The 22,974-nt window shown below is 27.7% G+C and overlaps 1 protein-coding gene and 1 pseudogene across 1 annotated transcript; both read right to left on the bottom strand.

The window, feature by feature from the left end:
- Nucleotides 1-1,737: 1,737 nt before the first annotated feature.
- Nucleotides 1,738-4,853, bottom strand: PME44 (pectin methylesterase 44). The gene is made up of 3 exons (XM_016341689.3): nt 4,382-4,853; nt 3,153-3,683; nt 1,738-2,625 (listed from the first exon to the last, which is right to left on the bottom strand). Exons 1-3 carry the CDS (start codon nt 4,713-4,715, stop codon nt 1,928-1,930), a joined length of 1,563 nt encoding a protein of 520 aa, XP_016197175.1. The 5' UTR covers nt 4,716-4,853; the 3' UTR covers nt 1,738-1,927.
- Nucleotides 4,854-17,477: 12,624 nt separating this feature from the next.
- LOC148566421 (cytochrome P450 94C1 pseudogene) lies at nt 17,478-18,423 on the bottom strand (annotated as a pseudogene).
- Between the last annotated feature and the right edge of the window lie 4,551 nt (nt 18,424-22,974).

Here is a 22,974-nt window from a genome sequence, read left to right as displayed (position 1 = left end):
AAAATTAAATTAAAAAATATATAAAAAATTTTATTATTTTAAAAAGAAAGATATAAAATAATTATAAATTAAGTTTTTATTAGGGATAAGTACTGTTTTAGTCCCTAAAATTTAAGGTCAAAATCAAATTCGTCTCCAACGTTATTTTGGATTTAAAATCATCCCCAGCGTTTCATTTGGTACTAAATCGTCATTTTGACTTTTTACGGACAAAAATACCCTCTACCACCACCACCACCTTTACCACCACTACCACCTCCCTTACTCATACCAAATACATAATATTCAACACCAACAATAACACATTATTCAAATTTAGAAACAACAACATCAAATTTAACAACAAAATCAACACAAAAGCATGATCAGAATCAGAAGCACAACAACAATAAAATTAGAAAATAACAAATCAAAATCAAAATCAAATGCAGAAGTAGAGTCGAAAGCAGAATCAGAAGTAGAAGTAGAATTGGCGAGGTGCAGCGGCGAGGTTAGTAGCAGTGGCGACAGTAGCGGAGCGCGACGGCGACGAGGCACCCCTCTTCCTCTTCCTGATCGTGAGTTCTCTCTCTCTCTCTCTCTCTCTCTCTCTCTCGCTCTCGAGCTCTCTCTCTTGTTCTGATTCCCGACAGCGATCGACGGCGGCTCCAAGTTTCGCGGACGCCGTCCCCCTTCCTCCTCTTCCTTTTTCCTCTTCCTTTCTCCCCCTCCCCCCTCACGTTCTTTCTCTTTTTTTATTTTATAATATTTTATTAGAGGTAATTTTGTAATGAAATTAAAAATTTTATTGCAAAGGACGATTTTAATACCAAATGAAAGTATAAAACACTAGGAATGATTTTAAATCCAAAATAACGTTGGAGACGAATATAATTTTGACCCTAAACCTTAGGGTCTAAAATTAAACAGTACTTATCCCTTTTTATTATTTTATATAAACATATTTTTTATATACAGGTTTAGTTTTTTTTTTTGTATTTATATATAATTCTAATTTCAAATTATAAATATTAGTATATCAGTAGGCGCTAACGCGCCAACTAATTCACTTATTTTATTAATAAATGTGTATAAAAATAAATAAAAATAAAATTAGTTAGAATGACAAGTTATTTATAATTTAATTAAGATGTTTTAAATTAAGTTTTAAAAATAAAAAATATTTTTTTTATAAATTATATATAATGAATAATATTTTAAGAATAAAAATATTTATTAATTTTTTTTTATTTTTGTATCTCTATTATATTTTTAATATAATTAATAATACTCAATAACATTTATTTTAATATAGATATTTTTATCTCTGTTTTTAAAATATTTTGAATCAGTCAGTGTTCATTAGTATAGAACCCTTAAAATAGCCCGAGTTATGGGGCCATTTAGGTGCTAGGTGGAAGCCTGAAACCGAAACCAGAGGGTGCACCACAACCACATTAGTTGGTACTTGATTAGCACCACCAAACTTATGATTTGATTGTATAAAACTACTATTACGCATTAAGTGATTTTGCCACGGCACCAGAGAAACTCATCTCACATAGAAAATCTATCTAAAATGATGCGAATGCTGTCGAAGCTCATTATTGCAAAGTGCTAACTGCAAAAGCTATTGAATATATAATGCATGAACTAGCCATAATAATAATGGTGATGCTATAGAAAAAAAATAATTTGTAAACTGACATTGATAGTACTAATAGATTTGATTTCCGTATATTGAAAAACACATCCGTGAAACTGAAAATACAGAGACACCTTTAATTTAATAACAAAGTACAAATGAATTAGAGTGAAGCTGTGAAGAACAAAACATTGCAATTCTTCAGCATTTTCTTCTTGAAGGTAATACATTTTTCCTTTATATAGTATATAGTATACAAGATTGGCAAGATTATTTGCCATATTGATTAAGTAAATTTTTAATTTAAAGCGTTAATCCAGCTGTGAATGCTACACCAGTTGAAGGCAACCATAAATTTCCTTGAATGAACTGTGAGACAGTAAAATTGCTAGCTTCACTGGAGCTATTCAAAACATGGTATCCGGGCCATTTGACTCTGTTAGCTACACCAGCACCGGCACCAGTATTCATATACTCAGCATAATATAGTGTATCCAGCGCAAAGTTACCGTTCCACTCTAACCACCCTTGCGGCCTTATAATCTCGCTCATATAATTTTGCATAAAAATGGTTCTTGAATACGTTTTCCACGGCCTCCCCAAGAAAGATTCCGTGGTGTTAACAAAAGAAACTAGGTCAGAATCAGCAGTTACGTTGCAGAATTGTAACGAGAATCCTGTTGGTTCATTAGGATCTTTTCTACCTTGTGCGGTGATTGTGTTCTTTTGATTCTGTAACCCTTTCTTGACAAGTATATTGCATTTTTGGAAGACTGCGGTTGCATCGCCAAAGATGAAATCGACTGTGCCGGAGATTGTGCACTCTCTAAAGAATTGACGCATTGTGTGAGTGTAGAGGCTGTCTTGGTAGCCCAAGATTCCGCAACGGAAGAAGACTGAGAGGTCGGAATCGGATCTTAGTGCCACTGCCTGGTGCTTCTCTGGTCCTGCTGTGTTCTGAAAAGTAATGTCTCGTGCTATGAATCCTCTTCCACTTACAGCTACACGTGACAACCATTATACAGAAATTGGAGGTTTAGAAGGTGTATCTTCATTGCAGCAATATCAATTGTTTGATGCAGACATATGGATATCAATTATCATGTATCCGATAATTGATGCTTAAATTTTAATAATATAGTATAGTGGTAATAATAGGGTGACAAAAAAAATTGGTGGAAACTCAGGTAAAGTCGACCGACTTCACGTGAAGTTGATACCTGATAATAGTTGTTGATATCTGAGAACCATTAGATAATTTGACTGATTTGACTAAATTTTCATCTAATGATTCTCAAGTATTCTCAGGTATCAACTTCACGTGAAGTCGACTTCACCTGAATTTTCACCAATTAGCCAAAAACAGTTATAACTTATCTTAGCATTCATTAATTGTTGCGACAATTAATGAGTGATTGCGATAATTAATGAATACTAAATAAGTATAAGTTTTAATTGTTTTTTTTTTCCCTATCGTTACCATTAGAAATATAATATAGTTTATCCAAATTAACGGTAAAATTCTTACCAAAGGTGGCCGATCGGAAAGTTGTCCAGCCGTCAACAACACTCCGGTTGCCGGTAATAACAGTGGCACCGATACCATCTCCGATCATCATGATATTCCACTTCTTCTTCTTAATCTCCACGTTCTCATTATAAACACCTCTCTTCACGTAAATCACAAACCTCTTCATGCTATAATCCGGCGCAGCCATAATCGCATCCATCACCCTTGTGAACTTTCCACTTCCATCTAAAGCCACCACAACATCCGCAGCCACTCCATTTGCCTGCAGAAGCTTCCTCTCCCCCGGCTTCACCCACGAAGGAAACTGGTCCACGCCGGCACTGTGGGAGACATCATGGTGGGGGACATCAACCTTTGCAAGGAGATTCTTCACCAGCGATGTCACTTGTCCAAGGCCGCTGGAGACTAATCCTTTCACGATACTGCTTGTGCCTTCGAATCCATCGAGGCATGTCTCTGGATTTGCCAGGGCAGCACTTAGCCATGTCTTCAAATCGGATCCTAAGTTTCCTGTACTGTTGTTTTTTCCTACAACATTAATGATAGTAATGTCACATTTCAAATAGGTTAGTCATTAGTATCGTTATGTACCATCATATCATGATCTAACATTATCATCATGAGTGAAAAAATGTACACATCTTATCTTACAAAGAATAAAACTACAGCTGGAAGTAATTTAAAGGATCTAATAAAATTGGTTGGCTAGTACTAGTGGTATAAGACCCTGTATTTAGAATATGTGTTTTTCATTGTCTCGAATGAGGAGGGAAGGGAAGAGAATAAGAGTGGGGACACACTGGGCTGGGCCAGTTAGTTATTAATCATGAGTTGTATTATTCAATCTTTGATAGTAGAGTTTGGATAAAAACTATATGGTCAAAATGTTAAGATATTATGACTTGAAATTTTAATGGCCATTTTTTTTAATAGCTAGTGTTAAGACTTAAGAGATGAAGGATTTTAAAATTAAAATCCATCAAGTTGACAATATAAACTCCCCCTATTTTCAATATTCATGGAACAGAGGAAAAACTAACAGAATACTAATGAGGCTTGTGTGAATTTGGTTAACGGGAACACAACACAAAACAGAGATTTGAAAGTCACATATGCAATATCTTTAAACCACTGTTTTATCAATGTTATCAGATATACCACCATAATTTTGATCTTTTGTGAAATAAAGATGTTGTGGTCCACAAGAAATGACCGGTTAATGGTACCTTTGGGGTTTTGAGTAGCGGAGACAGACCAGTTAAGCTCGTCGGAGGACATGTCCAACAAATCAAGACAGTCAAGAATGGCGTTGGCGAGACGGAAATTTCCAAAGCCACCGCTAAACCTGGACAAGATGGAAGCAACATCTCCCAAGAGGCCAATAACTTCCCTAACAGCACCGACGAACTCAGAAGGTGAAACCTTGAGGCACGCTGAGCCTCCCAAACGAGTGCGAGAAGCAGAGGCCATAGTAGTGAAGTGTCCATGGAGAAGCATCAACAAGAAGGTGAGTGCCATGATTGGTGGCTTTTTCTCTTTTCTTGTTGAAGAAAGAACCATATTTGCCTCTATGTGCTTTTGTTACAGTATTATTATTAGTGGCTCTGTCGCAAGGGGGAATTGATTGAAGTAAGATATGTAGTGAGAGAAGAGAGATGGCGAGTATTTATAAGGGAGAGAGGGAAAGAAATGCGGAAGAGATGCTGAATGTTGGGCCAATTAGTGTTTAAATAAGTTATAACTTATAAGAGGAGGAATGATACATGACACCAATTTTATTTTCAGAATAAATAAATAATTAGTGAAATATATTTTTTTAAAGGATTTAAGTATTTGGCTAATTTGAATAGATAATTAGTGAATAAGAAAAGTACAGGTAGACAATGAAAATACTAAACAATGTGAACAATGGATATATCAGATATTTATTTCATTAGGTGTGCGGATGGTTATTCTAATATTAAGATTTAGGTGGTTAATTCAGAGGTGTAGTGTGTTTTGATTTGATTAGTGATTGTTCATGTTGTTCAAAAAAGTTATTAGTTACCTAGCATAACTCGAATAAATATATTTTTTAAGAGAATTTAGTTAAGTGGTTGAATAACTTGAAGACATTTTTCTTCAAAAATAATGAATAAATAATTAGTGAGTATATTTTTGCTTTAATTACCTGAGTTTCACCTAATTTATAATTAGGTATTTATACTTTTTTTTAATTGAATTTTTATATTATTTTTAATTTTATAATTAAATTCTTATCAATATAAAAATATTAAAATTAATAAAATATTTATTTACAAATTAAAAATACCTATAATTAAAAATATAATTAGATTCTTAATTGCATAATTTTTTAAAAAAAATATTTTATTAATTTTAATATTTTTAACATAAAAAATTAAATATAAATTAAAAATAATATAAAATTTTAATTAAAAATATATATAAAAATTTAATTATAAATTTAATAAAATCATACCACCAGCAGAATAATTAAATTTATATTTTTTTGAAAGAATTTAATTAACCGGTAATTTCAATAGATAATTAATAATTATATCGGAGAAATCAATTTGGGTTGATTGAGTGGTTAATTAGCTCGTCCGTTTAAATAAATGTCTGGAATTTGAATCTGTTTTGTGCATGCAACAACTTATTAATCAGCGTCAAACTCTTAAATGAAGTTCTTATCCGCAACGAATTAGTCCTTAACCTATCGAATTTAGAATTACTATAGTCAAAAAAAAAAATTATATCAGAGACAAAAAGGTACAAAACAAAAGTAAAGGAATCATGAAGTGACTATATTTCAAGTGTCGACGGTAATTATGCTGGTCAGGCTTTTAAAAAAGGTACATTTTATGGTGCCTATCTAGTATTTATATTTGCTTAACTTACTAAAAGAAGATAAAAACTAATATTTAAATTAAAAAATATATAAGCAAATAATTTTTTAATATTTAAAATTTACCATACAAGATAAGTTCGACAAATTCGACACCAATAGGTACCATAGAATTTACCTTTAAAAAAACTAAAAAAGTGTACTAAATCAAATCCAGAGGAGGCGTCTTGTATTATCGATGACTACTACAGCTTCTACCAAATCAAATCAATATGCACACGAGATGAACATGCACCGCTCTTTCTTTTTTATTTTTGTCTCAGCTTTCGTTCACTCAATATCAGAGAAAATTCCACTTTGTTACCATATATTGATATATATGATGAATAATAACAAATTAAAGGGGAAGAAAAGTAAATAAGTTGATTTTTATGTGAGCGTCTCAAGACTTCTCATGCCACTGTGTTCGACAAAGGAGCATGGCGTGAATTTGTAATTTTCCACGTTCATTTTCCATGTCTCTTTGACTCACTTGCTTTAAGGATAGAAAACCTTTTTAAATACGGAAATACTAATTTTTTTTAACTTTTAGTCTTTAGTTCATTTTTTAAAAAATTTATTATTATTTAATTAATTTAAATATCTACTTTTATATACCAGTTATTTAAAAAATTAAAAAATTACTTATTTTTTTATTTTTTTATCTTCTAAAAAATGAATAAAAGACAATATTTAAAGAATACTTAATTATACTATTTTAAATAATAAACAAAAGTTCAACACTTCGCTGGAAAATTGGTGGGATTTATCCTAAATAAAATTAGTAAAAACCATTTGAGTGTACAATGTACCTAAATATATTGTACAAGTTTATGTCGGTATATACAATCATAAATTAAATCTCTCCAGTGAGCTTACTTACACTCACTAAGGATGAATTATAACCTGGGGCTGCAATGAAACGAGTTTTCATTTTGTCATTCAAAGTATTACAAGTAGCATTGCAATAATTAACAATTTATAGTCTAAGGAGTAAGCGGCACTCTTTTTTCTTCCTTATAGATCTTTACATTAAACATTACATTATACTAATATATAAAACTTAACGATTTTGCTAAGTAGACAATAACTTTTATGAATAATATGAATAATGAATTTTAAAATTGGTCCAATAAAATAAAAATTTACGACACTCCTAAATTATTCACCTAAATCTTAATATTAAGATAATGATCTACGCATCTAGTAAATTGAATATCAAATATATCTATTATTCACATTATTTATTATTTTCATTGTCTATTTATATTTTTTCAAAACTTAATAAATTAAATATTTAATATATCTATTATTCACATTATTTATTATTTTTATTACTTATCTATACTTTCCAAAACTTAATTATAATGTGTCACATTCTAGGAAAGAAATAAACCTGCCGTCCGAAGAAGACAGAATTGATGTTTAACCATGCAGTCATGTTAGACTAAGTTTCCGTGATATGCCTTTTGGAGAGAACAATTAAATTTTGTTGGTATAATACCTTCAGTCCATGACTTATACATTTGTACAGAATTGATTAAAAAATAATTAAAGAATAGCCAGCTAATTAAATTTACCTACTAGGCTACAACTCTAGTTAAAGGACTTAGAGCTCATAAAACGACAGATACATCATACAACACGATCGATTTTTAGCAAAAGTACAAAGTGATTTAGTGAAATTAATTGCATCTAATAATCAACCCTGATATATATATAGATCAATTCTCATTTGAGATACAGGGCAAGTCTCATACACTAGTGCAATATCAACATGCTAATTTTATATTTTTGTTAGACACAAAATTTGTCTAATAATAATTTACATTTATATTTATAAAAATTTTATACATAAAAAAACATATAGTTTATATTTATAAATTTGTGCAAAATAAAAGAAAAAATAAAAAGATATTTCAGAATAAAAAATATAATATATAGTTATGTAATACACTTAAAAAATGTAATTTAAAACAAGAAGTAACTATTGGTGTAGTGGTAGCCAAATTTTTTCCCATTTGTCAAATCTTTTATTCAAATCTTACTGCTGCAAAATTTTTAAATAGACAAAATCTCAATCGATAAAATATTATTTCATAGCTAAATAATTGTTATTGGATAATAAGATAATTGAGACAACAAGAAAAGTATTTTACTAGAAATTCAACTTTTTTTTAGTTGATATTAATCAGTTTTTTTAAATTTAATTTTTTGTTTAAATTTTAATTCTTAAATCTTAGATGTTACATTTTAAATTTTAAATTCTAATCCAAAATCCAAAATGCTCCGAAAAAATGTACCTTAAAAATTCTACAATAAAAAATTAGTTAATTAAAAATCAACTTTCTATATTTTTACATCCTCGATACATCAAGAATAAATCCAAATATATATATTTATTTCTTCAGAAATGTTTGGTAACCAAACAGCTATAACTTATCTTATTTAGTATTCATTAATTTTGCGATAATTAATAAATATTAAATAAGACAAATTCTAACTGTTTTTTTTTTGTCTCCTTAACATTCTTGGCACGACATTTCTCGTACAATTTATATGATAATGGAGAAATAGAAATAAAATATAAAGAACGAAGCAAACTGATTATTGATAATGTTTTAATATCTCACTTGGACTAATTAAAGGAGGTGCATTCTGTTTTATGGTGATTATTATAGCAATGTGAATGTGATAGTAGTTTGAGATTGTTTAATTTGTTAATCATGATTTATTAAGTGAGTTATAATAGTAAATTTTGAAAATATAAATATTAGGAATCAATACTTTTATTAATATATATTAGTTAATATTTTATTTTTATACTATTAGAATTTATAATTTTTAGTTTGGAGTTTAAAATTTAGTATTGATATTAGTATAGACTATAAAGCATTAGTCAAATATTAATAAAAAATAATAAATTTTATTGATCATATAACATTGTTCAATAAAAAAAATGAAATAACTAATTAAAAAGTTTAATTATCCTTCTAATTCTATAAAATTAACATTTGTCAAAATTACACCTAATTTTTCAATGTGTTTTTTCTTTTTTATTATTAACTTTTTATTTCTATTTTGTCCAAATCTAGTCAATTATAATATTGTTAAATTATGTATTATAATAAAATATTACAAAAAAGATAGTATGATTCAATTCATTATTTGTATATAACAATAATATTCAACAATCAATTTTTTTTAAATAATCAGGTATAACCAAATCAAATTTATATACACGCATTTATGTTATTTCATTCTCATTTTTCTTCTTTTTTTTTCTCCTTCTCTTTCCTCTCTATTTTCTTTATTATTATCATCATCAAATTTATACACGTGCGTTTACGTTTTCGTTTTCGTTCTCATTCTTCTTCTCCTTTATCTCCTCTTATTTCTTCTTCTTCTTTTTCGTTATCTTCGTTTTTGGTTCGATTTTTTTTTCCCACTTCACGTGCGTTTACATTTTGTTCTCGTTCTCGTTCTCATTCTCTCCTCTTTCTTCTCCTTTTTCTCTTCTTATTTCTTCCTCTTCTTTTTCATTATCTTCTTTTCTGGTTTGATTTTTTTTCCCACTTCTTTCTTCTTCATTGTTATCGTTTATTTGTCATCATCATCATCATCATATCATCATCATCATCATCATCATCATCATCATCATCATATCTTATTCTTCTTAATTTAATATCTCACAATCAATTGGATGATAACAAAAGTGATACACAAATTTAAAGTTAATAACACGAAAAATCTGTTAAAAAAGATATCAAAATTTTTAATAAATGACACAAAAAAAATTTTAAAAATTATATATCCAAAATTTTAATTCACTCAACCAACAAAATACATTTAAATATATTTTAAAACAAAAAAATACAAAAAATTTGTTACAAATAACATATAAATTGCTAAAAATCTTACATATGACTTCAATCACTCAATTAATTAAATGATAAAAAATTGGTTGAAAAATTTTTGTAATAAAATTAAAAAATTTCAATGTCAAAATTAAAAAAAAACTTTATATGTCACGGTAAAAAATTTCGGTGCTATTTTTATAATAATTTCTACAAATTTAAAACTCTATTTTCTCTCCCTCTTCTTCTTCGTTATCATCTTTTTCTTTCTGTTTCACATTCTCATAATTCTTCTTATTTCACCCTTTATCTTAACAAGATTTATGTCACAGTTAAAAAGTTTCGGTATTATTTCTAATAAAGTATGCAAATCTAAAACTCCCCCTTCTTCCGCCTTCTCTTCATCATCATCTTATTTTATATTTTCATAATTTTTCTTATTTCACCTTCTTAACAAAAACTTGTGCCATTGTTAAAAAAATTTAATATCAAAATTAAAAAAAATCTGTCAAAATAAATTTTTTTATGTCACTGTTAAAAAGTTTTAGTATTATTTTTTTGAATAAATTCTGCACAATTTAAAACTTCTCATTCTCCTCTCTTATCATCTTTTTCTTTTTGTTTTACTTATTTATAATTTTTTTTGTTTCATTCTCTTAACAAGACAAAAACAAAAAAAAAATCAATTAAAAAGAGAAGAAAAAATTAAAAAAAATGTTGTAACAACTAGAAAGAGGAGGAGGAAAAAAAAAACTCAACAAAATAACACTAATAAAAGAACGACGATGAAGAGAAAATACACCAATGAAAAAAGGAACACAAAAAAAAAAAGCATGTGATTTATGCACATGAAATGTAAGTAATTTTTGTTAAAATTATATCAATTTTGTTAGACTTAATTGATAAAAATATTTAGATATATAACAAAGACTATTATATAATTAGGTTTAAAATTTTAATTCATCCGGGATGTATAAGAGAAGGATAAAATAATAATCTATACTAAATAACCAAAAAGCCAAATCAATGATAACAAAATAATAAAAGAAAAATCACATATCTAATAAACTAATATTTTTTTCAAAAAATAAAATAAAATTTTTGTCATGTCCACTTTAACGTGTCACTAAAACAATTTTATCTAAAAATAAGTTTTTCTAAATTAAAGTTTTACTAAACACAAGTTTTTCTAAAGTTGATGATTTAATATTATTGTAATTGATTAGTTATGGACGAAATAGGAATAAAAAATTAATATTAAAAAGAAAGAAATACACATTAATAAATTAGATAAATTTTTTACTAAGTGTTAATTTTGTAGAGTTAAAAAATAATTAGACTTATCAATTAATGGATTTTTTATTTTTATAAATTAAATAAATGTAATAATTATCAAAATAAATAATTTAAAAAATATTTACCGAAATAAATACATTTTTCTTATCTCGTTTACAGTGTAAACGAGTTGATATTGCGTGTATCTCGTTTATATTGTAAACGAGATAAGACTGGTCAATTTCAACGGGTATATCTCGTTTACAATGTAAATGAGATAGATAGAAGACAAAGTGGCAGTAGCTATAAAAGGATGTGTAACCATTGGTATTCTCCACAAACATTTTTCATCCTTTTTCTGTCTGGTTTTTCTCACGAAAACAAAGCATTAATGGCCAGTAATAGTTCATACATAGTTGTGCTTATTTATCCCAACTGTTGTATGAGAAATGGAGACAACGGGATAGCATTTGAGTGTGAGAATCCGATATTGTTTCGCGCTCAACGTGTGAATACATTGTCGAATTTAAAGAGTTTGATATTGAACAAGTTCGGTGATACAGAAGTGAGGGAGGTTGAGGCCTCTGAAGAATTATAAAACAAATTCAGCCTTATTAAGGAATAATTATAACTTTTTGTTTCTCAAAATTCTTACTTTTTTTTTTGGTTTAGTAATTAGATCAGCTTAACATGATACATGGCATAGTAGACGTTAAGCGAATAGTTCTATCTAAACTGCAGCAACTTCTATTTAACCACATACTTCCATGTTTTTAACCTACATATGTCTCTAAATTACATATGTCAGTAAGCAAATCCCAATTAAAACTTTATTTGTTTGTGCAAAGATGTTATGACTTAATTCCTAAACCATTTAATCACGTACTTGTCACTACAAGACTACTCTAACAATAGTCACATACTTAGATTAAACAGACAGAACGCAACGAACTTCGAAATCGGCTGCCCCGACGTAATGCGACGTCTCGTTCAGTCTGTTAATGTCTCCGTCGTTTACCGACTGGCGTGCCATCACTGTATCAGTCTAAAATAGGATAGAAAAGGGTTAAAAGATGGAAGAAAGAGGTTGACTAAGTCAAAATAGGGTCCAGAACAATGCTGTAAACGACTTATATTTATAGGCGCGGACATACTTTATCTCGTTTACAGTATAAACGAGATAAACACTGTATTTCATTTACACTGTAAACGAGATGTAATTTACAGTGTAAACGAGATATGACAGAAGAATTCAAAACAGTAATTATTTTTTAAATTATGTATTTTGATAATTATTACATTTATTTTATTTATTAAAAAAATCCATCAATTAATCCTCTCAATTATTTTTCACGAACAAAAATTCTCGTGTTGGAAAAATTTTGGATATGGCCAAACACTGTAATAGTTAATTCGCCACTCTTTTTAATTCACCGAAAAAACTTCACCTAAAAAATAAAATAGTGAAACATGTCAGGAAAAAAAAATCAAACCATCAACATCATATATCTAAATAGGATTGTTTAGACTAATATAACGACTGTATCTGTAAGTTTGCAAACACAAATAAAAAGGTAGTGATCACCCGAAATTTAAAAAAAAGAAGAAAATATATGATTGAAATTTCAAACTCAAATGCTTGTAAACCTTTTTCAACAATACTAGCATATGCTTAACGTATGCATTAAGGTTATAAATTTCAATCTTTTACTCTATGATTATACAATAAAATATGGACACATCATCACCGCAACCAAACCAAAGGAAAATTAATTAAAAGGTCCCGAATATGTCTTTCTCAAAAGTAATAAAGGCAAAAGCGACCTACTTTAGATAAGTGCATATGCTACAAAAACAGAAACGCGTTTCCAGCTTGCTCATCTCATCTTGCCGTTTTTTTATCTTTTGGCTTTAGGAATTAGGATCTCTGCATTTATATACCATACACTAATATATATCATAAAAGGGGAGAAAAAAGAGGAAAGGATATGACATATGAGAATGGAAATAAAGGAAGAAAAAACGCGGAATTGAGACATGGAAGTTCTATTCGTGGATCCGGCATATGCATTTGTATTATGAGTTGAGGGCTTGTGGCTGAGGCTGGCTCCATTATATTATATATGCGGTATATGCGGAGTCTGCGAGTAAGGGGTGAAAATGGGCCAGCCGAGTGGAATTTTGGTTTTGGACGAATTTGACCTATATGATAAATAGATACCTCAAGTTTAGATTTATTATTTTTTATAAATTTTTTAATTTAGATTTAAGTTTGACCTATTTAAAGTTAGACAAAATCACGAGTCTATTTAAAAAAATTATTTCGTGAATTAGAGTTTAAAACAATACATAAAAAAAAAAAAAATCTAAATTGACATTAAATACATTTTAAAATTTAAAATTTATAATTTATAAAACATAATTTATTCATATATTAATCGTTAGTCACATATTATAATTATATTTACAATTTATAAATTTTTTTTAAATAAAAAATTACAATCTTAACTAGTCTTGACTATTGATTTATTCTTTGTTTTGTTTTTAATATAAGTGAATAGTTAAAAGTCTAAATTAAGAATAATTTATTTTTACAAAAATTATATTTTGATGAGTCGGCCTAATAAATTTCGTACGCTTTTCTTTAAAACACATGACCTAACCTTTTTAACTAATAAACTTTTCAAAAAACTCAAAATTGACCTATTTAATAAAACGAATCAAATTGAGCCGAACTTAAAACGAGCCGAATCACGAGTTCATGTCAAGTAGTCTGACCCACTTTCATCCCTATCTGCGAATTTTACAAAAATAAATTTTTTTAATAATATTTTTTATAAAATATATTTAAAAAATAAAAATAATTTTATATTTGAATATTTATACAATATTATATTTTTATTTAACAATTATAGTTAAGTATATATAATAATATAAACATACTTTTTGTTTATTTATTATATTAAAACTATTTGTTTCAATAAAATTATTTTTAAATAAATATAAATTATAATTTTCTTTAAAAAAATTCTAACAACTTAATAACATTCAAAGTCTCAAACAAACTCATAGAATTTGTTAACAATATACCACTATTCTTAAAATTTAACCTTTTAAAAAAAGTTTTATTAATATATCATTATTTTATTAAGGTGACACTCATTATTATTATTATTATTATTATTATTATTATTATTATTATTATTATTATTATTATTATTATTATATAACACTTTTTTAAAATTGCTTATATTAAAGGATGCATTGAATACAAAAGCCTCTTCAAAAAAGCGCACGCTAATTTAAAAATTATTTATATTAAAAGTAGGAGTGAACGCGAATTGGATCAGATCGAATATAACCAAAATTTTGATTCGATTCATACTAAAAATCATCGGATCGAATATCGGATATATTTGCAAAATACAAAATATTTTTAAAAAATTATTTTTATTAAAAAAGTATTAATTAAATTCTTTTTTTTACTCTATTAAATATGTTTACTTTTAAAATAATATTAAATATATTTTTTTAAAATAATAAAATTAAAATAATACGACATATATGATAATTATTTATTAAAATAAAATATAAGAAGAATATTTACTTATTTATTTATTTTTGTGGATATGCAAATATACAGATACCTATATAAAATCTGTAATCTGATCATATAAGTGTGCAAATTGGATCTAATAGCTTTGCAGTTCAAATTTTCTGTATCTGTAATTTTCGGTTCGAATTCAGATAAATATCACGAATATTCGGATTAAATTCATGCCACTAATTAAAGTATGCATTGAATATAAAGACATCTTTAAAAAGAACGCACACAAAACACAATGCGTTAAGTAAGAAAAAAAAAGCTAATTATAATATAAAAATTATGTCTATTATAATGGTTTAGATGGATTTAAAAGACAAGATAATAAATAAAATTGTTACGATTTGAAAAACTGTATCGGTTTATTTTAATTTTCAATATAATTTAATTTGATTCAAACTATTAGGATTTAATTTCATATAGTTATTAGTATATTAATAGGCACTAACCAATTTATTATCTACTTTTTTTATTTATTAAATATATGTAAAAATGTATGATTACTTAATATGGTAAGTGTTTTAGACTCTTAACTAAGTTTTTTCATTTAGCTAGTTGACATAAGCCAAAAGAAAAATATTTTTTCATTTTTAAAATTATATATAACAAAGGCTTTTAGAAAAGAAAAATCTGTATATCAAATCCATCTAGGGCCTCATTATATGTAATAGATACAGATAATATAACGAAAAATTATTATTTGAACAAAAAATCATACATCAAACTTCTTTCCAACTCCTATTATTTTATAGTGTAAAGTGTTTGTTTCATAGACAGCAAAACTGTTTCTTTCGTGCTTTTCATTATGGATTTGTATATGATGAAAAAAAATACATTAAAGAGCTTAGAAGACCAACTTAAAATATTTTATTTGTGTGATTGATATTCATTATTTACTCAATTTTTATAATTTGCTCCAATAGTTTATGAAAATGTAAAATTAAAATTATGCCACAATATTTTTTTTTTTGGTGGTGAGGGCTAATAACAATAGCAAGTAGCAGTACAGTAATAAAAAGATAAAATGGGAGAAGATGAACAACACAACAATGAAATAAAATATTATCTTTCTCTTAATAATATAGTAATCATATATGTTTCTAATATTAATTAATTTAAAGTATTAATACACGTATTCTAGTTTTAATAATATATAAATAATTTTTTTATATAATCATATATTAATATACCCATTCCGCGTTTAAGTATAATATTTTCAAAGTTAGGAAAAGAAATATTAATTAATGATATAACAAAAACATAAAATATTATATCCAATACATCAAAAAATAAAATTTGAAAGTAACTATCTAAACCAAATTAATTACGGAATTTTTAACAAAGAAGAACATTATTAAAAAACCTTATATTTTATAAAGAGATTTGGTTTTTATTGCAAACGAATTTTCAATAATCGATAGAATTACCAACAGATTTTGTATATCAATAAAATCATTGTCGAAAATAATTTATTGACAAATTTTTTCCGTTAATAATTTGCCAACAGATTTTTCTGCCACCAACAAATTTTCTTTCCATAATAACCTCATTTATTTTGCTAAAAACGTAAGATTTTTTGACAGATTTTTTTTATAGTAACTAGTATCAAATTTTTTAGCTGACTTTTTGTTAGTAATTAGCGGCAACAGAGGGAGCTCATGCAACGAGTGCATCGGTGGAGAGAGAGAGCAGACGCGACAAGAGCAATTGCAAAGAAAGCTTGTGCAACAATACCAGTGAAAGGAGCAGATACGACAAGAGCGACAACAGAGAAAATTTGTGCGACGGAGAAATCACTTTTTCAATTTGAATCAAGAGAGAAAGAGTGTGCATCGATAATAGAGGATGAAGTGTTTTGAGTGTTTGTATTTTGTGCAAATAAATGGAGGTTGTCTTTGTTGAAATAATAAGTTAGCCCTAATTTTCATCGGTAATAGTATCAAATTCAAATTTTAAATTTATTGACAGAATTATCGGAGGATCTTAGAATCTGTTTGTAAATTTTTGGAAAAATATTTTAAATTTTTATCGACAGAAAATCTGTCAAAAATTCATTAGTATTTTTTATAGCAAAATTCTGTCTTAAAAATCTGTCCGTGATCTCTTATTTTCCAATAGTGAAATTTTAAAATATTGTTTTGTTCTCAAAATTAAATTTAAAAATTCTGTTTAATAGATTAATATGCATACATATTTACCCCTCAATCATTAGAGTCTATGCATTTAATTATAATATTTAATATTAGAATAAAATTATTAATTAATGATATAATAATTTAATTCTTTAATTTAGAACAAATAATTATGTACATTTATAATATAATTTGTATAATTTATGTTTAGTATAATTAGTAATAAGAGTATTTATGTATTTTGGTCCTCAAAAAATTTTGGATAAGACACTTTAATCATTAATAATTAACTTTGTTCACTTGGGTCATTGGTCCACTTTACTCTGTCAACTTCTAACGAAACTGTCCTATGTATCGCCTTAACTTTCTTCATCAGACGTTAAATGACACATGGACAAAAAGGACAAAATGGTCTCTGCCCCCCACTGTACAGAAACAATGCCGTTCTCTCCCAATTTTCATCATGTCTCGTATAACCCTAACAGTCTAACATTGTAACTTCAAGCTGCAAAATGCATACTCTGCAACTTTAATGCTCACAAGAAGAAAAATTATCAACTTGTTCTCAACTCAATTTATACTCAGAAAACTGATGACCATGTCTCTCAGGTACTTGTCGTCTTCGATAGATCCCATGGATCTAGATAGCAAGCCCGATTTGTTGAGACTCGTCGTTGGTGTCGCCATCCCCCTCCTCCTCTGTCTTATCATCTCCATGACCACATTGTCCACCACTCTTATCACTTCCTCCAGCTTCTTCTTTAAAGCAATGTCCAGTAATTCCTTCAGCTTCCATATGAGCGGTGACGACAACATTGCTCGCTCTGCTGACATCTTGGACTCCCAGAGAGAAGGAATGAGGCACTCGAAGTCTATTCCAAATGAGAATTTGTATAAGACATCGAAGGAGAATCTTCTCTAGATGTCTTGAATGTCCAACAATCTATCTTACCTTCCAGAAATCAATTGGAGGAGAGGAATTAACCTAATTTGGATATCTTGATTGACGATATCGAGGGAATAGAAGCAAATGGTGATGCTCCTGAGCTCGAGGTTGGCCATCTTACAATGGAAGCGTTATGAATGGCCGTCGGAGTTGAAGATTACGTTGCCGAGAAGGTCGTCGAGGAGAGTGGAGAAGAGTGTGTCCTTGGGGTAGTTGTGTAACTTGGTCCTGAGGATGTGGTGGACGTTGTTGGGATTGGAGGTGATGGTGTTATCGAGGACGTAAAGGTGAATGGTTTCGGTGGGTGAAATGCAGAGGAGGTGGGTGTACCAGTCCCAGAGGTTTGAGAAGTGTGTGGTCCATGACATATTGAGGTAGGTGTCAGTTATACCATGGCTTGATCCTAGAGATGAAGAGGAGGAAAGAGAAGATGGAGAAGAAGAGTGTGAAGATGAAGAAGGAGAGTATGAATGTTAGGGTATGCGAGATATAATGGAAATTGAGGGAGAACAGTATCGTTTCTGCCCAAAGGGGGCATGGACCATTTTGTCCCTTTTGTCCACGTGGCATTTAATATCTGACAGAAAAAGTTAAGGCGACACATAGGATAGTTTCATTAGGAGTTGATAGAACAAAATGGGCAAAGATAACCTAAGAGACTGACGAAATTTATTGTTAGAGACCAACTACATAATTAATTTTAGTTGGAGACTAAAGTGTCTCGTCTGAAAATAATTCTAACATACAAGCAGAGCCGCTATTCTAAGTTTACCCAACTATGCAGTTTGGTTTATGATCGTTGAAAATGCAACTAGTATGGAGGAGGAGAGTTAGGGTTGAACCATACTGTGTCACTCAAAATGCTATCTATCTATGATGTTACAAAATTCTGAATCTCTTACTCTACCAAAAAAAAAAATGTATGGGAGAGGGGTTATGTTTGCAACAACTATGATAGTTACAAAAAGATTTTATGCATATAATGATGACACACTGTAAAATATAGGTTCTTTTCCACAAGAACTAGATGTACGATTAAATAATTTATCCTCTTAATTCAGTGATATTATGAATTTAGGTATTTATTATGATACATTAATACTTAAAATTTTAGTGTCTAATTGTCAAAAAATAAATAATTAATATTTAATTTTAAAGTAAAAAACTTAATAAACATTAAAGCCATGAAGTTATGCCTAATCTTTAATGAAAGTGACCCTATCACTTTTTGAAAATGTCCAAATCAGTGCCACCGTCCAGAGAATTATATTTTCCTCAAATTCTCCATAGACCAAAATGCTACCCACCAAAAAGTTTGGCCCAATATTTCAATCGCTTGCACTTACAGTCAACGGAAAAAAAAAAAGGATTCTATTGTAGCAATTTCCTACGCATAACAACAAAAACATTATTTACAGTTCATGGTTGAGTTATAAGGATGAAAGTTAGTTGATGGAAAAGATTTTTCGAAAATTCTTCACCTGAATCTTCCGTTAAGAGGGAATTGGAGCAAACGATCAGTTATCAAGCATAATACTTGCTATCAAATGTATTGGGAAACAGTTCAAAGATGTTATGACTTGTCAACTGAGAATTCTGAAGGAATGCTTGAAGAACCACCATTGCGGGGGTTGTGTTGCAGCGAGACGGGAATGGAGGCTCGAAGTTACTCAAACAGGTTGAAGAAGGATTTTTAGGGCGGATACGAATGGGTCGGGTTCTAGGTAGTTAGGGTTCTGTTTCTGTTTTTTGGACTTCACAGCCCATGACCAAAAAGACAAAAAAAAACTAACGTACCACGTCAACAAAATTAACATTGTTAGTGACAGAATAAATGAAGGGACTAACGTGATTTATTTTACATTTTTTAAGGATAATTTTAATTAAATTTATATTTTGAAAATGAAAATAGAAATTGGAGTATTTTCAAAGACGATTTTGTGAATATTTTCTAATATGTACACACAAACACACATACATGTTATCAATAATAAAAAAAATAATAATAAATTATCTTAAGAGACAGATATGCCCCTGTTTCGCAGGGTTTTTTTTTCCTTTCTCCCTTTTCTGCTTTCTTCATGATTAATAATTTTGTTGTCTAAATATATTATTTAATATATTCCATTGTCAATAAAAAAGTATAAATTTGTAAATGACTGAATTGGATACGGGTGTTTTAAGATTTAGCATTTTAGCCCCCTGTTTTTTTTTTTTGGATATGCGATGTACCCCTTGTAGTAGATGCAGGCTGGGGAAACATGGGCCTAATAAGCCATCCTAACCCAGAAGAGGTGGAAGTTGTTTTGTGTGTGTGGGCTGGAGTCTTTTTCTTTTTTTTTGGGGGGGGGGGGTGTGTGTGGGCTGGAGTCTTTTTTTTGGGGGGAGGAGAGGGAGAGGATTTAAAAGGTTTTGAAATAAGGATGAGAGTAGAACAGATTGAATTGCGAATAAAGTCAGGTATAAATTTAAGTCTAACCTAACTCAACTAACTCGTATTCCTGATATATTATAGTATGTAATTAAAAATTATTATATATAAAATAAAATTAATAGAGATCAAATTCACATTAAATGACCCATAACTTTAAATTCCTTTGGATGTCTTCATATTGATTTAATAACGTAAGTTAAGTAAATAATATCTTATAAATATTTATGTAAATAATACTTTTAAAAATTATTAATTAAAATATATTAAAAAATTAAATATAGATTAAAATAAAATCAATTCATTTATTCTAATCAAATCAAATAATTCATGTAATTAATTAGTTATAGTTAATAGTTTATGTAGTTAAACAAAATATTATTAATTTGATATTTATCTTGATCGAATCAAATAAATAATTAATTATAATGCTTTTAAAAATTATTAATAAAAAATACATAAGATAAAAAATATATATTAAAACAAAATTCATTCATTTATTTCAGTCAAATAAAATAATTAATATAATTAATGTAGTCAAATAAAATACTAAATAATTTAATATTTATTTTAATTTAAATAAATAAATAAAGAAAGAAAGAAAGTATTTAAATTAATTAAATAAAATAAATAAAAAAAACATCTTAATAATATCACATCAATTATACTATTAATTGACAAAATCAAATTTTAATAATATAATAGATTTTTTCATTAACCAAGAAAATATTAAACACTAAAAATAAGGAATTGGAAAATATTGATTATATAAATTAAAACGACTATGTTATGTGTATATTAAAATTAGTCATTAAAATTAATTATTAGTATAAAATATTATTAAAATATAAATATATTAAAAATCAATTAAACTCTATATATTTATATATAAATAAATTTTTATGTATAAATAACATTTTTAAACCTCACAAGGTACGTAACAACTAATAGTCACATTCTTTTCTATTAATTATCGTGTCAAATATGTAGAAAGAGAGAAAAGGGGAAGAGGGAGGAGGGTTACAAAAGGGTGTAATCGTTGATTGTTACTCAATTTTTAGTTGGATAATTAACATAATTTCGAGATGAAAACGAAGAAAGATTGCAGCAGTGCACGGTCTCCATCACATGTGCGTGTGTATAACTTATAACAACACGGCATGCAACTTTCTGAATGAAGCACGTCACGACACTATATCCGTCCCTAAAAAGGAGGCAGATAGCACCACAACCCTTATCCCATTTGACAACTCATGTGAAATCATAGTTACGTTACGTGTACTATTTCATTTTCGAGTAATTATATATTAACTTAATTTTATTTATGTCAAATTCATAAATCTTTCATGTATTATTTTTATATAAAATATTATTTATATACTAAAATTAATTATTAATATATTTATGTATAAATATATATTATTTACTTTATTTTTAATATATATTTATATTTTAATATATATATTTTATTAATAACTGATTATAATAATTAATTTTAGTATATATTTAATATAATTATTATTTTATCGGTTCCGCTACGTTACCAACATCATATCTACCAACTTCTGCCAACTCTTATTTATAATTATGTTTTATGGAAGTGTGTTCGTGGATGTATCTAATAAAAATATCTTTTTTATAATTGTGTTTAATAGAAGTGTCTTTATAGATATATTTTCTGGATGTGTCTCTTTATATATATATATTTAAAATATATTAATTATTAGACACATCCACAAACACACTTCCATAAAACACAATTATAAATAAAAGTTGGCAGAAGTTGACAGATAATATATTGGTACCCTATCCTTTTCCTTATTTTATTTATACGAGTATTGTAGCAAACACTCGTTGAGTGAAATATGTATACTATCCGAGCAAACAGCAAACTAAAACTGCAAGATTATTTTTTTATTTCCCACGATATATATACTTCAAAATCATACATATTTAAAATTAATTTATCATAAATATAAATTTTATTTAAAAAGTTATTATTAGTCAATATAATATTATATATATGATAAAATTCAAATATTCAATATTTATTTAATGAAGGAGTGAATTAACATTTAACTAATTTAAATTAGATAAAATTCTACGATTATTGTACTTTTATTTCTTTTACAATAAATTAAAAAATAAATTATTCTATTATTCACTGTAATTTCATAAGGAGTCCTTCTATATATTCCTTCCTTCTTTTTCTTTTTCTATTTGTTGACAGCAGTTATTTATGGATTATATGTACTTTTTACAATAAATTTTATCTCAATTAATTAAGCATCGTCACAAAAAATTTAACATACCATATTTTATTATTTAATTTTCTGTTTAGAATAATTTAATTTGCTTTGGATTTCCAACTGATTGTGGACTTTAATGAATCGGGTTGAAATGTTGAATAGATAAACTTAATTTATTAGATGTCTATGAAAATAAGTGATTTTATGGAAATTATATTTAATATGAAGACGAAGATAATATTTTAGTTTAATATAGATATTTAAAACGTATTATAATATTATAGATATATAAAAGATATATTTAATACGTATTTTACGTGTGAATCAGAATATTAATACATATATCTATTATTAAAATGATGATACGTGTTTAACACATATTTGCATATTAATTTTTTATTTATAAAATTTATTCACCTGTAAATAATTACATTTTTTAAA

This window comes from Arachis ipaensis, chromosome B4, assembly GCF_059453495.1.
Source record: "Arachis ipaensis isolate K30076 ecotype BB chromosome B4, ASM5945349v1, whole genome shotgun sequence".
In the NCBI taxonomy this organism is placed as follows: Eukaryota; Viridiplantae; Streptophyta; class Magnoliopsida; order Fabales; family Fabaceae; genus Arachis; species Arachis ipaensis.
Note: the sequence above shows the minus strand (reverse complement) of the source record. Positions and strands in the feature narration are given on the sequence as shown.

Coding starts and splice junctions, on each gene's coding strand:
- PME44 (XM_016341689.3), bottom strand. CDS start 4,715: ATGGTTCTTTCTTCAACAAGAAAAGAGAAAAAGCCACCAATCATGGCA. Junction 3,684..4,381: donor CGCTACTCAAAACCCCAAAG/GTACCATTAACC, acceptor TTAATGTTGTAG/GAAAAAACAACAGTACAGGA. Junction 2,626..3,152: donor TTTCCGATCGGCCACCTTTG/GTAAGAATTTTA, acceptor TGTCACGTGTAG/CTGTAAGTGGAAGAGGATTC.